The 15,998-nt window shown below is 44.9% G+C and overlaps 1 protein-coding gene across 7 annotated transcripts in view; it reads left to right on the forward strand.

Moving 5' to 3' along the window:
• The window catches only part of LOC8050470 (glycoprotein antigen BM86), a 104,674-nt gene that overhangs the window by 68,512 nt on the left and 20,164 nt on the right, over positions 1 to 15,998 (forward strand). For all 7 annotated transcript variants that reach the window (XM_029978033.4, XM_029978036.4, XM_029978035.4 and 4 more), the window contains 3 exons: positions 11,309 to 11,434; positions 12,060 to 12,182; positions 15,091 to 15,185. In XM_029978033.4, coding sequence (XP_029833893.2) covers positions 11,309 to 11,434; positions 12,060 to 12,182; positions 15,091 to 15,185 — 344 coding nt within the window. The remainder of the gene's footprint in view (positions 1 to 11,308; positions 11,435 to 12,059; positions 12,183 to 15,090; positions 15,186 to 15,998) is intronic.

Below are 15,998 nucleotides of genomic sequence, written 5' to 3' on the forward strand. Positions count from 1 at the left end.
ATTCATTGAACTGCAGCTTATACCTTTAATCGCCAGGGTGACAAATTAATATAAAATCTCAGTTTGAAGGAAAATCATTTTAGAGCCATCACCAACACGTCCTTTCCAAAGAAACGGTACAAGACACATAAGGAGTAGCGCACGCAGCATATTCTTTCGAGGAACGGAAAAAAAAAGGGGGGGGGGGAGAAAGAAAAAAAAAGTTAGATAAAAAAACAAAAAAAACATGCAAGTTTTTTTTAAACTTCTAAGAAAATAAATTAATATCTTCACCCTATACTCCGTTTCACTTCACTACCGACAGGAGCGGATGCTACGAGCCATTGGAGCCAATGCAAGGCCGTGTGAGTGTTTCCGTACCTTGGAGAGGGCGCGTACTGACGGCTGGAGAGCGTATCACGGGCTACGTTCACAGAGCTGGATTGGCTGAGATGGATTTGTAGCGTCCGCTGCGGTCGGACGTAAGGTAAAACAAAGTCTAGTTCCCGCACGATAGATGAAAACGATCCATCCGGATATTCATAACACAGAACTCATTTTCATTTTTACACATCAACAGATCAAGTCATTTAGAATGTAAAACAAATATCCCCCCCCCCCCCCCCCCCAACACGCAAGCACATGGTATATATACAAGTAGGTGCCTACCAAATTTCTCGCCTTCCTGGGTGGTTCCTCGTTTAAGATTATCTACTGGTGCGCTCTCGACATTTCCCGAGATTTCCAATGGCGCTTCTCTCTCAACAGTAATTTTTATTTGGAGCCCGCAAACATATTCACAGCAGCTTCATTTTCGTTGCCACATTATGGCCAAGACAGTCCAAGGTTTCCAATGTGCACGATTCTTAAAATTGTAGTGATATGTAGGCGCAAGTATATACAACTTCCGTGTAGAAATATTAAAGCCGTCTGCACACGTCACTGTGATGTTTCGCAAAATGAACCTTCAGTGGCGTACTCACGAATTATGCCTTGGGACGCAGACTTTCTGAGGAGGCAAATGTCGTAGAGGGGCTAGAGTAGCCAGAGTTGCGCCAAAACTTTGCAAGATAATGCATTAGCCCTGCCTATAGTAGAAAGAGAGCAGCGCTTTCTTTTCTGCAAAAAAAAAAAAAACCGCCCGACAAAAACAAAACAAAAAACACACACGCAGTTGATTACAGTAAGCAACTTGCTCTTTTAAGCGACGCTACGGCCGCGTGTTTCGCCTGTTTCAATTACAGTTGTCGCCATGAACATTTCATTGAATCAGATCGCAGTCTAGTCTAAGGTTATGCGAATGAAGGCAGAAATGCACAATGTAAGCAAATGCTGACATGTCGTTGTCCCCGCACCGGCAGCTCGAACATACACGCGACAAACAAATGCAGCGTATCACACTCATTGCCCCAAGCAGAAGAGATACGTCCCAGGGGGATAGCTAGAGTTTCAAAACGAAGACGAAATGGAAATCCGCCCCAAACTTTGACCAGCGAGGCACTGCAATTGAACTTGACTGCGGCGACAGAGTGGAGCCAATCGGTGCTCTTAATGTAGGTTTAGAAAGTAAAAAAAAAAAAAAAAACATTGAGAGGCGCGTGCACTGAAGACTGAACTGCAATGCACCACTGAGCTGACTTAATGGCGGCGACGCATGATGTTGAAAGAGAAAGAAGTAAGGAGGATGATAGGGAATGGTGTTTGGTTTCAATAGAAACTTCAATTTATGCATTAGAAAACATGGTTGAGCTTTAGGACAAGGACAGTGGAAGAACGAACAACTCAGAGCGCTAACATAAGCTCGCCCAATTGTAAGCATTTATAAAGTTATTTTCTAGTTAATCGGACCCTTTTACTTGTTCTTCGTTGGATCCTTGCTTCATAGTTCCACTCATTGCGAACGCTGTCTGCAGTACTCGCAAGCTATCTTTTCTTTTCTTTTTTTGCATTTGCTGCGATTTCTTTTTTGAAGAAGTCACGCATCTTTTTGGCGGGTTCAGTCCGTCAGCTGGACATGGTGACAGGGTATACTGAGGATTCTAAGATCTGAATGGCAACGCCAATTGCGTCTCTTCAGGGGCCTGTAGTGTCTGTTGTACTTCGTGACTCCAGTTGGCTTGACTAAGACAGCAGACGACTTGGCGGCGTCTTTGGTATCATGGTATCGTAATACTGAGTTCCTGTGGCAACAAATGCTGCCAGGCCTACGGGGCAGCATTCCCAGGAAACGTTTGGTTGCTGAAACCAGGAAACATTCGGTGACTATACTTGCAGCTTCAGATTTCTGAGTGAAGTGAATCTGCCGACTATGTTAAGCACGTTCTCAAATAAAGGCCAAATTTCGCCGTTGAGTTGAAGATGAGTGCCCCAGAACTTTTGGCTCTCCTTCGGCGAGTCTCTGGACGCGCCCCAGACGGCAATGTGGGGCTGTGCGTATCGGACGAAGTTGATGTGTGCCACTCGAAACAAGCCAGAAATATCACGCGTGCCTGTCAGGCCTGAGAGAACGCCAGTAGTCACTTCTTTCTGACGACAAAGAGGGGTAGGGGGGGGGGGGTTGTTGTGCGAACGGAAACAGAGTTTGGAAGTAAGGCCCTTGAGGGCCACTAGATCAGTTTTTAGCAAACGTCAAGATGTATTTTTGAAGAAGCGGAAAGCAAAGGGGAAGAATCAGTGCAAGAGTTTGGAACTTAGCCGATGGGCGCAGAGCATTGACAACACCAAGAGTAGTTGCCCGCAAATAATGTTTGGTGCTAAAGACCATAAAGTGGAATGCCCTTTGAGGGTGATAGTTTCTGAGTATGGCACGTGGGAAAAATCAATTGCACTTTTCTTGCAACAAAAGTTGAAAATCCCAAAGATTGACGATCAGTTTTTGATGGGTCCATATCACAAGAGCGAATGACATTTTAGCGAACGGCGACATTTGAGCGAATGGTCGTTTTAGCGAATAACGGGGGCGCGCGTTAACCCATCCGTCGCGCTGCGCTTTACGCCGCTTCGCGGCGACAGTCTGCGGCAACTCATTACAAAATTATGAACTCACTTGGCTCACCCGAAAACGCCGCTTCGCGGCGTCCGACTATTCGCTAAAGTGTCGTTCGATGAAACGTGGGCGTTCGCTAAAACGTCATTCGATCAAGTGAGTGCCTCCCGTTTTTGATCAAGACCTCGAACGAGCCGGGTTGGGGATTTTTTAAATGGATACGGAATCGAAACTTGAAATATAGAGAAAACATCAAGAAATGAGTTCAATATGATCAGCTAAGCCTGTAATGAATAATCGCACGGTCGTATTTTGAGCAGATGGCTATATTTTATGCTCTAAATGCCGCGATTTTGGCGAGCGCTTCAAAATCAGCCATGGAGGAGCGCGATGCATCTCGGGAGATCCGGCAGACGTCTTGACGTCATCATGCCTCGGACGACCAAGCGTACCGTAGTGACGAGTTTTGCCACTTGGAGGCGTCAACGCGTTACAATCTCGCTTTGTCGAAGTACCCAAGGGCTGTAGATATCGCGGGGCCAGCACGCGCACCAAACCTGAGAACAACCGAAGCACGCGTTTGCACGTCGCGCGAGGGCTGAAACCAAGGTGGCTCACTTCGTTTTGGCTCTTTCCACCAAGACGCCTCGGTATTGCGTTCAGGCCTAGGCAATCTATACCAGTGAGCGGACATACCGCTGCGGCGCTGCTTTCAGAGGCATGTTGTCGTCACGACATTCCATTGAAGCTTCATAACCAACTACCAGGTGTTTTTTGATTCTCGTTTAATTCACTTTAAAATATGTTTTCTTGCGTTTTCTAGCGCAATATTTATGTTTCTGTGGTTGTGCTGCTACCTGCGTCGTGTTGAAACAAAGAAATGAGCTCCAGAATTTGGTTTCCGTACCACTTTAAAGGTGAACTCTGACAAAGGCCATCTCCCCTACTTTTTCGACAAAAGATATATATCACTCTTTGCGGCATGACAGACTACACTGTTAGCAAAAATAACACGCCCAGACGTGTAAACCGTTGTCCCATAGCGGACACGTCGAAACGTGTTCGTTTTACACGAGGCCATCTGTGTTTTTCGTCTACACATGAGGTGCTGTGTAAACTTAACACGCTACACCGTTTCGAGCGTGTTCCTTATGAAACATGGCGGCCAGCGGCCGAGAACAGGCGAGAGACGAGCCCAGCTAGCCGCGCGCCCTTCAGCCGAATTGAAAGCACACAGGGCGCGTTAGTTCTCGTTCGGTGTCTTTTATACACAGTAAAGTCTCCAAGCGGCGGACGTAGCTACTTGCAAAGGTACGTACGTGCGTTGTCGGCGGTCGGCGGCGTCGGTAGCTTAAACAGGCCGCTAAACAAAAAAAAGAAAAAAAAAGAAAAATGAATGCCGAACTCACATGGATAAATAAAATGAGCAAACTATTTAGAATAGGGCGGTAACTTGCGCCGCCTATCGAGATTTCTAGCAGCCTGTTTTTTTAAAAAAAAGGCGAGTCTGTTAACACTACGAACGACCACGACTAAACAGCAACCCTACATACAACGCAGGCAACACAGCACACAGCTACACATCAACCGACACTACACCCGACACTTCCTACTCGATATCCATTTCTCCCCGCGGCGCATATAAGCTTGACATGTGCGGGTGAGCTCTTTGGTCGCTGACCATTACAGATTTATAGAAGAATACACAAAACACGGCGCAATGGACAGCCGTGTTTTAGAACTGTTTGCATTTAAAAAGTATGGAGGCAAAATCTATAATGCTAGTCCGTTGCAATAAATACCGATATGTTAACAATAAATCTTAAACCGGTCATGAAAAAGTTCAAATTTTTGTTATTTTCTTGCTTGACCAGTGTTATGAGCAGTCCGAGTAGCTTGAATCAGATAGGAAAACAAATTATTGGGATTTTGTCATTACGTATACAATAATAAATGAAAATGATCCTTGCGCAAAGCATTTTTTATATATTTTTGTGAAGGACATCCGGACATCCGCCCAACACTTCACTTCCGCTAGTTGCAGCAGTTGCAGTACGGGAGCAGACGCCTTCACTTTTGGGGCGTTTTGATGCAGTTTGTTGTCGTAAGTCGTGTCGGTGTCGAGAAGAGCGGTGGGGCTTGGGAGTTTGTGACCGGTGTTATTCGTAAACACTGGTGTGGGGCGCTTAAAAAAAATTGGCTTGCTCTTTATGTTTATACAGCCTTGATGGAGATGCGCCTCAACGGGTAATCGGTCTCTTAGCTGTAGATGAGAAATTAAGCCAGTGCGGTACAACCGCTAACCTGGGATTTTTAACGTGCATCACGCAGTAGTGATCACACGAACGCGTGCCGGTACGAAACTCATCCAGATCGAAACGGGCGGGGGCGGCGGGGATCGAACCCAGGAGGTTCCCAGCGCAAGCTTTCGCTCCACGCTCCGAGCTGAGACGCGTTAGCCCACTCGGCCACTTCCTCCCTGTGTGGGGCGCTGATGCGTCTTTTTTTTTTTTATACTGCCACCACCCCGAACTTTGAAGATACACGGGCCCGTAGCAGTGCATTATGCTGAATCGCGAGCTCCTTCTCTGTTGACGTCGCTTTCCTGGTTCCACTCGTGGATACTGCAAGCGTTTAAACAGTGTGCACCGTCTCGCCTACATCCCCGGTGACGTACTCGACCTGTTGAAACTTAATGCTTCCGTCATTTTAAAGTACGCAAGGCAGTTATCTTGTTGGTCTGGTTTCGGTTATAAAAGCAAGGCAAAACGCTCGTAGTTCCCGCCCTCAGTACACGTTGGACATCTTCCACACTTTGACACCGGATAACTGAATGAACGATGATTTACATTCACTTCCGAGGTTACTCTCGCCGCTTCCTCACCGTTGAGCAGCAGAATGAGCTGGCGACAAGCCGCGGATGAAAGGCTTGAGCATCAACAGCCCAAGCGCACTCGGTGCCGATGCGGGCGACGCGGGTTTCTGTCAAGCGGAGGCCAGCACAAACCGTGACCGTTCCAGCTCTTCGTCATGACACGGTGTTGCAGAGAGCAGGGTAAAATACAGCTACACGGATCACCGAAGCAAACGACTGCTATCTTAAATCTTGGCTTGTGATTGCGCCTTTGTAGTAGATCATCTTATTCGTTTTGCTGGAGAGACGCAAACGACGGGCATAACAAAATCGCTTGCATATTCCGCATATCTCACAAAAGCATTTACCCTGTCACCTTGCGAAAAGCACGAAACACGGAATCCGCACCGTCCTAAGCTTCCCGTTTTTTACCTGCTTTAGAGCAGTTTGTACCTGCTAGTAGATATGCTTACTGAAACTGAAACAGGGCAGTGCCAGAGAGAAAGAGACAAAGTTGGGAAAGCTTGCTCGCTCTCCAATTTCTCAACTCTCAAGTGATTGTACCATAATAAATGCACCAACGCGTCTTCCAAGATAAAGAAAGAGCACTACGTTCACAACATAAAAAATGGTCTCAGTACATGCACATGTGGGCAGGTAGGAAACCTTGCCCTAATTTATTCACGCCGCATGATTGGCGCAACAAACTCGTTGCAGGACCGAATCATCTACTCGAGCGGTGTGCGTCGCTATGCAAACGCAGTCCAACACGAAGCATAAAAAACGGCAGATTTAAGACAACAATCCGGAGTCCATTATTCAATTAAAACAACGTAATTTTGTTGAAAACGCCCGCTGCTTCTTACTCACGGTATGTGTCGGGATACTTCCACAGTTTGAAACGGAACGAAGGAAGATTTACTTTTAAGAACGCTCGCTGCGTCCTCCCGGACCAGCTGGACCGAATCAGCTGACGACGAAGGGACTGTACCCGTTGAACCTCGACCACGCAACAAACAATTTGCGCTCCGTGTTAAAAGCGTGGTTCAAACAGACCCGGAATACAAAGCACCGCACCACAGACGACGAATGTTTCAGCTCTTTTTCGCATCGCCGGGTCGCACCAAACAGAACGAGATCGCCGAAGTCAACGCCGCGCTGTCGTGAACCCTGGCTTGTGGTTGCGAACTCGTGGACCCTGTGACTCTCTTCGCTTTCAAAGCACACACGACGATTACGAATGCTACTTTCCGTCTTCCAGGAACATCACAGGGGCACTTCTCCGGTCACGTCTTCACTATGTGCTCGCAAACTCCGAAGCTCTATGCGAAGCTTCTCGCGTCCCGTCAAACCCTGGTCAAACCAAAACAGTAGCGGCGCCATGCGTACTTGCCAGATTTTCTCCGGTCAAACAAAAAACACGAAAACCAACCGGCGCTTGCTTCCAGCGTACATCGGCGTTGCGCTTGCGCCGTGGCCAGATCGCTTGCAGTTAAAGGTTGAAGCAAAAACGAAACCAACTGCAATGTCACGTGTTCACATCGAGGACACGCTTTTTATATCCATTTTAACTGTTTGGAACGAATAATTAGACCCATGACTTTATTTGTGGTGTCTAAGAAACTGTTATCAGGACCCCTAAACTAAATACAAACATGGGCGACATGAGGGAAGCCGCATTGCCATCGACCAGAAGATGGCGGCGAGCACGGTAGGCGTGGGTTTCGCCAACGTCCTGCGACATGGCGCAATTGCTTTTGGTGCATATCTGTCTCCGAGACATGTTTATTTCCGCGGCATTTGTCTTGACGGTCCTTTCTAAGTGTGTCCCCAAGCATTCCGGTGCTTCGATAGCCGGCAATGCCGCGGTCGTCGCCGGGGGCGATGCGTGTTATCGAGGTCGGCTACACGGTTATGCGTATATGACCGAACGAAAACACGTTTTTTACAACCTCGCATGATTTCTGAACGAATTATCCGTTACTCATCGTGTAAATTTATGGTAATTTGTGTAAATAGCGTGTTTTTCACCCCAAATATTCGCCAAATACACGGGACTTGCTAACAGTGTACTAAGTTGCATTGAAGTGTTCATCGGCAACTACGGGATAATCGCTTTTCAAGATGCAGCTAGTATGACAGCAGATGGCTTGCTAGAACTGTTTCCTTTTTATCTTAACCTTTGTAGATTGGAATAGCGAATTTTTTATTCAGAAATGGGGTTTGTGTATCGGCTCTTGTTTAGCTCCTATTCTAGCAAATATATTTTCTGCGCACGATGACAGAGTTCTTTTTGACAGCCTAAAAGGTTTTAACGCTATATGGATTTAGATATCTTGATGATCTTTTGTTACTCCTTGGCTAAGCTACACCGCTCCTCTACCCGACGGTGGAAAGTCTTCTGACCGTTTTTGGCGATGCTCTTAATCCACTTAAGCTTACACGTGAAGTATTCATAAAGAGTATTTTACAGTTTCTAGATATTAAACTCACTCTCTCTGGGCAGCATGTGTGTCGAGCCTACCACCCTAGGGTCAATGAGCCCTTGTTACCATACTACTCATCCCAATCAAAGCTGGTTAAAATAGGAATAGCCAATTTGTGTTTCATGAACGACTTACGAAGGTCTTGCCGCCATGCAACGACCTCGAGTGTGACTAAGCAGTAAGAGCGCTCGCTGTGTACCGGTTTTTCAAAGACTGTGCTTGTATCTGTAGCAGAAGGCGTCCTTAAGAAACGGCGGAGGGACGTCAGCCCGCGCTTAGATGCACTCCAAAAGGAGAGAATAAATATGGCCATTGTGCCGTACATGCACAGGACAGCGCACAACCTAGGAAAGCGATATGTGTAAACGTAGAAGTTGTTTTCCCCGCACTTGAAACGCTGGCTTGTTTTAGCGCTCTGTGTTGTATATTCTTGCACTGTCCTTGTCCCCAAGCACAATCACGTTTTGTAATGCACAATATCAACTCGCGCAACAGTCAGCACTTATTCATTTCATGTCGAATATTCATTTCTGAATTCGTCTTTTCCTTCAAGATACTGAGACATTTCTAATTTCTGAAAATGAACGACAGAAGGCGGTAATAAATGTGAGAAACGTCCAAAAAAATATTACTTTCTTCGAGCTGCAAAGTTAGGACTGAGCATCCGCTGGTTCTTCTGTCAATCTTCTGTGCGGATGGATTCGTCTAAGTATTTCCTCGTACACGACACACTCGTGTGCTGCTCGCCAGGTTTTCAGAATAATTATCACATTTAGATCTATTCAGAAGTTGAGTGTATAAGTTTCACCGGTCTCTAGAAGTAATTTAATTGGCAATACACCCCATTCCACAAAGATATAATGCCCTTGTCAGGTTTTTCTTAGTTGGAACTGCTGGACGCGCACAGAATGGAGGTTTTTGCTTTAAATTGGGAGGGGTGGTTGCTGCCGTCTATTATCGTGGAAACCCGTGAAACAGGAGAGAGCCGTCTCTGCTGTCTTGACTAACCCGGTATCTCGGTCAAATCTCGGCTCGTCGGCGGCAGCCCTCTCCTCGTTGCATTGCGGAAGTGCGACACTGTGCACAACGCGGTGCACGTGCATTTCTTTGGACTGAAGATTTCCGAACTGCTCGGGAGATTTGGCGTTGAAGGCGCGCTGTCGAATGTAAATGCGCGAAGTAGAATGTATTCTCCCAGTAAAGTGCTTGGGTCCTGCTTCTTCCATAAGCGCGTGCAGCGTCTTTAGTACTTTTTGCTCTTGTATTTCGAGGAGCCTGTTCTGGCAACTAAACTAATCGCGAGGGGAGGACGCTTATTAAACCGTCAATCTATTTATTACCTCATGTGCTACGTTGTTGCGTCTTACAACTGCAACGATATTCGTTGGGTTCGTTCTTACCTTACTCGTGACGTTGTGGGAACACTTGGGGAGCTACACTTTGCCATGAGCCAGCTGCGGGTGCGAATGGTTCCCTATTGAAGCAAGCTCCCGTGCGGCATAAACTCTCAGATAAAAAGTGCATAGTCTTACACCTCTTGCCCAATATATTGCGTCCCAAAACTTCAGTTTGATGTACAGCACACAGACGTCGAACCGGCGGCACCAACTTTCGCAGACGGCTTGACAGCCAAGTGGTACAACTTAGGAAAGTAGCTAATGCACGTGCTACTCATCAAAAAACTTATTTTGGTTTTTATTGGCCTTACTGCAAAACTTCATTGTTTTTTTTTGTAGTCTTTGATACGCACTTTAGCCATTTAATAACAGATATCAGACCGCCATCAAGGCTCTATTAACAGTTGGGGCCTTCAGTTTGACGTCAGTGCACTGTACACCGAACTGAAGTTGTGGAGTGTAGTGTATGGGACAAAGGCTGTAAGACTACAATATTTTTTCGGAGATTGTACTTGGTCCTGCTTTTTGCGTTCTTATTAGTCTTCTCTTGTGGCGCCCAGTTAAGATATCGGCCTGCGGATCGCACTGTCCGGTGTTGAATTCCCACCGAGCCGTTTGAGACATCTCGCTGGCTACAATTATTTTTCTCGTATGATTAGTACATATGATTAATTACGACTTATAACTCCTTCTCTTTAAATACTCACAGGTTGCCTGCTATGGGCTGTTCGTACTCTGTGTTTCCTTCGCCGATTGGTAACGCTTTATTACTACCCTCGAGCATAACATTTTCGGCATGAATCCGACTCATAAATATATTCTGTGTAATAAATGAAAATTTTCTGTGATATCCTTGGTCTAGAAAAGCAAGAAATATATTTATTTTGCTGTATTGTCTTTTCTGTATATATAGCTACAAAGATTAATTAAACACTTGGGGAAGAAAACACGAAGGTTCAATACTTCAGTGCTTTGTCCAAAAGGTTTGGATTTTAAGTTATATGGCCATTAATCGATAGATTTTCTTACTGAGTTAAGTGAAGCTATTTTATGTAAAATAATGTGTTTTATAACGAGTTCACGGGAGGTCAGTATTGCGGGGCGATTCTGAGAGCAGTTAATTCAGAATCAAGATGCTTTATAAAGGTTTGTCCCGTAAAGAGTGCTTACAATATGAATTTCTACGTCGTGCTTTATAATAGTTCAAAAGAATGCTTTCGATGCTAGTGCGGTCTAGCCCCTCATTTAGAATTTTATTGGGATATGTTAATAGGGAGCGTTGAAAATAAGAACAGCAGTTTGTTTTTGTCACGTAGAATTTGATTTTCGTAAGCTGACATCTTTTCTGTTGACTCCATATGAGCAGTACACACATGTAAGTGACAGGTACAACACATGTATTTTATAAAGTGACGTTCATCTGAATTAAAGTGCCCTTAGGCCAACAAATGTTAATGATAAGAAAAAAACATATTGTGAGGGAGTGTATGTCAGTACTCAAGAAGTAGAATCAGCTTCACGGGAAACGCCACGTTTCCCGTGGTGTTTATTTGTTAAAATATTATTTCAATCATGCGCCTTACCTTTGCACTTTGTTGCTTTTTAGAAAAAGTGGTGTGCAATGAAGAAGAAAAGAAGAAATGCCACGAGAGTGAGATTTGCACTATTATTGACACCAAAGCAGTGTGCACATGTGCAGAAGGACTACAGAGGTTGAATGGTGTTTGCACAGGTTTGTAGAAAAACATTCAATATTTTGTTATGTTTCAGAGACCTACAGTTTTCTTACTCACAAGTGAAACTTTCGTCCTGCGTCGTATATCTCCACATTTTAGCAACGCCGCTCTCTTCATAAGTTTGAAAGCATGAAGTCCATCCTACTGGTGACATCCTTCTAAGTTTCTATGAGCGGTTGGACCTCAGTAGGATGACAAAATGTGCGCCGTAGTACTTTGAAAACGTGAGATCATTCCCATTAAGGCTACTGATGAAATGCGATGGTCTAATTTATGATCAGAGTGATATATTGTGCCGTCATGTGAAAACAAAATTATATGGCCATCGCAATGGACGTCAAGCAGCCGCGATGCTGTTTTAAGACGAGTATTGAAAGTTAGGCTACTAATTTTGATGCAAAGTAATGAAAACGAAAGCCATCATGACTATTCGACGCATAACTGTAATAAGCTGCAGGTGTGCACAGAGCGTTGTGGGGTATCCTGCACAGCATGACAAACGTTACACTTCTTACTATCCACAAGTGTGCTACGTATCTCTTTCGAACGCAGTCATGCATTACGCTTTTTCGCTTATGTTTAAACGCAGAACCGTAAGAAAAATAATGTGATCTCTTCCAGATAAGTGTACCACGAAGTGCGACCACAAGTTCGCGAAGTGCGTAATTATAGACCGCTATGAAAGGTGCACTTGCATCTACCCTCTCTCTAAAACCTCCAATGGCAATCAAATGTGCACTTTAGGTAAGCGGTGCTAATCTCTCATCAAATTCTTCGGTTGTTCTTTTGATATCCTGTTATCTTAAATATTGCTTTTAAAAGTCGAATTGTTTAAAGAATTCTCTGAATTTGTCTTGTCATTGGGAGACATCGAAATACCATTCCACAACTGCTGAAGCTCGAATATGTACTCGTTTTGTCAGTTGAACTAACGAATAATTCAGCAATGTTATCAAGAAAGCAATCTCAAAATGATAAACTAGCTTTCGAAAAAAATCGTTTTGAAATTTGCAGAGGTGTCACGCAATGCAAACCTAACGCAGTACTTAAAAAAACAAAACATGGTTACGTACACTTCCTGCACATAAAAATACGTCACTTAAAAAAATATACACTTTTTTATTTGGGTCTAAAACATGGCTATTTGAAAAAAAAAAAAAATTAATTTGTGTAACTTAGACTGAAACGGTGTTTTTTAGTTAAAAGTTACACAGATGACTACACAACTATGCTTCGTAGATGACTGCGGCACACCATTATCTTTTATACTTCACACACGTTAATTAATCTGCAATGTTTCATTAGCCTATTGAAGAGAAAAAAAACAGCTTAAGCTGGTCCCAGCTTCAATCTGGGTTATTCCCCAGCATGCCCAGTTTGGCATGCTGGTCATGCTGGTTGATCTTATCTCAGCTTCAAGCTGGGTTATTGTCCCAGCATGCCCAGTTTGGCATGCTGGTCATGCTGATTAAAGTGGTCATGCTGGTTGGCTTTCGAACCTCTTTAACTTGTTTAAATTGATAAACAGGATAAACAAGCCAAGCTCTTTAGAAAAGCCAACTCGTCATCCATTATATTATTTTCGTATTTGCGGCCTGCTCACATGAGGTCAGATGCTACATATCCTCGGCGCTGACACAGCACTAACCACCGCAGAGATAGTGGTTCTCGGTGCAAAACAAACAATGTTATTAAAACTAGACTGCTTGTCTCCGTACACGAAAAACACTAGAGACATGCCGAAAGCAGGCAATAACAATAGAAAATACTACACGGATAAGAAAGCGAACCTGGGTCTCGCCAGTGATGGGGGCGAAGCGGTTCTTGCGTGGTCGGCAGAGGCGAGGAAATCCGTCTGCCTTGGATGGCATTGGCGATACTCCTCTGCACCACCGCCATTCACGAGCACACCCACGTTGGAACACACGAAGGGACGCCTCAGTCGGGACGTCAGACCTCTTCCCGCAATGAACGGAGTGCCACTCGCTGTCTCCTTAAAACGTGCTTCGCTTGCACCGTCGTTCAGGTAGTCTCCAAACAACGCCCACACAGCCGTCCCTTTGAAAATATGCCAAATATAGCCAAACGTGTCTCAAATTATCCGTTCCTACCACTCTCTTCCTTTTTTCTCGCGCGCAAAGGCAGCGCGCCTGAAGCGCCCGCCCTATTGAAAAAAAACAGCTTAAGCTGGTCCTAGCTTCAAGCTGGGTTATTGCCCCAGCATGCCGAGTTTTGCATGCTGGTCATGCTGCTTGATCTGGTCATACTGGTTATGCTGGTTGATCTGGTTATACTGGTCATGCTGGTTGATATGGTCCCAGCTTTAAGCTGGGTTATTGCCCCAGCATGCCCAGTTTGACATGCTGGTCATGATGGTTAAATCGGTCGTGCTGGGGGACTACCCAACCAATTTAACCTGTTTAAAATAATACACAGGATAAACAAGCTAAGCTCTTCAGAAAAGCCAACTCGGCATCCAATCTATTACTTTCGTACTTGCGGCCTGCTCACATAAGCTCAGATGCTACATATCCTCGGCGCTGAAACAAAACAACCGACGCACATACAGAGGTTTTCGGACAAAAACAAGCAATGTTATTAAACCAGATTGCTTATCTCTCAACACGAAAAATGCTAGACACACGAAAAAAACAGGCAATAGCATTAGAAAATACTACACGGTTGAGAGAAGCGAACCTGTGTCCCGCTAGTGTGGGGCGAAGTGGCTTCTTCAGTGGTCGGCAGAGGCAAGGAAATCCACGTGGCTTGGACGGCATTCGCGATACTCCTCGGCACCAGCATCATTCGCGAACACACACACGTTCGAATACGCGAAGCGACGCTTAGTCAGGGACGTCCGACCTCTTCTCACAATGAACGCACTACCGCTCGCTGTCTCCTCAAAACTCGCTTCGCTTGCACTGGCCGTCGTTGAAGTAATTTGCAGACAACGCGCACACGGCCGTCCCTTGGCAAATCTGCCCAAGCTAGCCAAACGTGTGTCAACTTCTCCATTCCTACCACTCTCTCTCACTTTTTTCTTGCACACAAAGGCAGCTCGCAGCGCGCAAGTGCCCGGTCGTCTACCAAAGACGAGAGGACAAACAACAGGACGTGGCCTTGCCCCAGCCCAAGCTGACCTTGGCGCGCGCGCTCCCAGCAGTGCCAGTTTGACTATTTCTAACCGACCTTGGCGTGCGCGCTCCCAACAAGACCAGCTTGACCACCACGATTTTGAGTTCGACCAGCTTCACTAGCTTGTCTCCCAGCTTGACCAAGTTGGCTGCCAGCTTGACCACATTGGCTCCATGGAAAACCAGTTTGACCAGTTTGACCAGTTAGGACCAGACTGGCTCCCAGCTACACTAGATTGAATCTAAAACCAGATTCTAGTTAGACCATGCTGGTTTTTACTTAAACCAGACTGATCAGTTCCAATTCTAGCTTGCCCAGCTTAAACCAGCCTGACTGCCAGTTAAACAAGTTTGACTACCACATTGACCAGTTTGACCAGCTTAGTTACCTGCTTGACCAGTTAGATTTTTATGCTGGTTTTTCCAATAAGGTACTCATGACAACACCGTGTGCGTGCCTTTGTTATGTTGAAATATATCAGTTTTAATTTCACCAAATATTTTCTGATTTTCCACAGAATTTTATTCTTATATTTTGGTTTTTCAAACAAACGACACTGAGCCATACACTTCGTCGTTTTGCGACAACAAGCTCCCGGATATTACTTCGGCTGTGAGTATATAATTTGCCTTATAGAGCAAAACATTCACTCGAAATCGATATTCTGAAAGAGTGAAAATTACTCATAAATGCTGTTAGGAACCAGGTTGCTTGATTAAGGATGTGTTAAAGGAGTCTTACCCAAACACAGATTAGGAACAAGCACAATGCACCATTTCAATTACCTTTTGTGTATACGGTACAGTTACCGCCTCCTTAATCGTACCTGTGTGCAGCTGCGTAGTTCGTCACTAAAATATCACTAATTTAGAGGCGTGTTTCTACTTTACATTGAGTAATGTTGTGTATGTTAGTGCGAACTGAAATATTATTGAGGTCGCCTTTATTAAATATTAACTAAGTTTGCTCTCACAGTTCCTGTTTGCTGAGAAAGTAAAGGCTGTTTAGCGTACGTCCCTCTGATATCGCTGCTGAGAAACAATACGAACTATTACAGTCGCGTTAGCTTACTGAAGAGTAGTGCACGGTCAAAATATCTCGCAGGTGGTTGAGATGTTAGAAATATGTCCCCTCCTTCTTGACTCAAACGAATGTATGTTCTTTAAAAACAAGACCTCAACCTTTCCAATGACCGTTGTTGCAAGGTATTTATTGACTCGCTTTTTTTTTTTTTTACAAGGCTACCGATAAAATTCTACTATGAGGGACAGTAAACGCGTGTTCTGTGTTTTGCGAACTTTCATGAATAAACCGATCCATTGCACTCCAATGTGTACGAAGTCTGGGGAGATACAAGAAAGCTGATCTTTGAAAGTAATTGTTTTTGTAGGCTTTTCTGTAGTTTATTTTTGCAATAAATGAAAT

Source organism: Ixodes scapularis, unplaced genomic scaffold (genome assembly GCF_016920785.2).
Source record: "Ixodes scapularis isolate PalLabHiFi unplaced genomic scaffold, ASM1692078v2 PGA_scaffold0__279_contigs__length_252992795, whole genome shotgun sequence".
NCBI lineage: Eukaryota > Metazoa > Arthropoda > Arachnida > Ixodida > Ixodidae > Ixodes > Ixodes scapularis.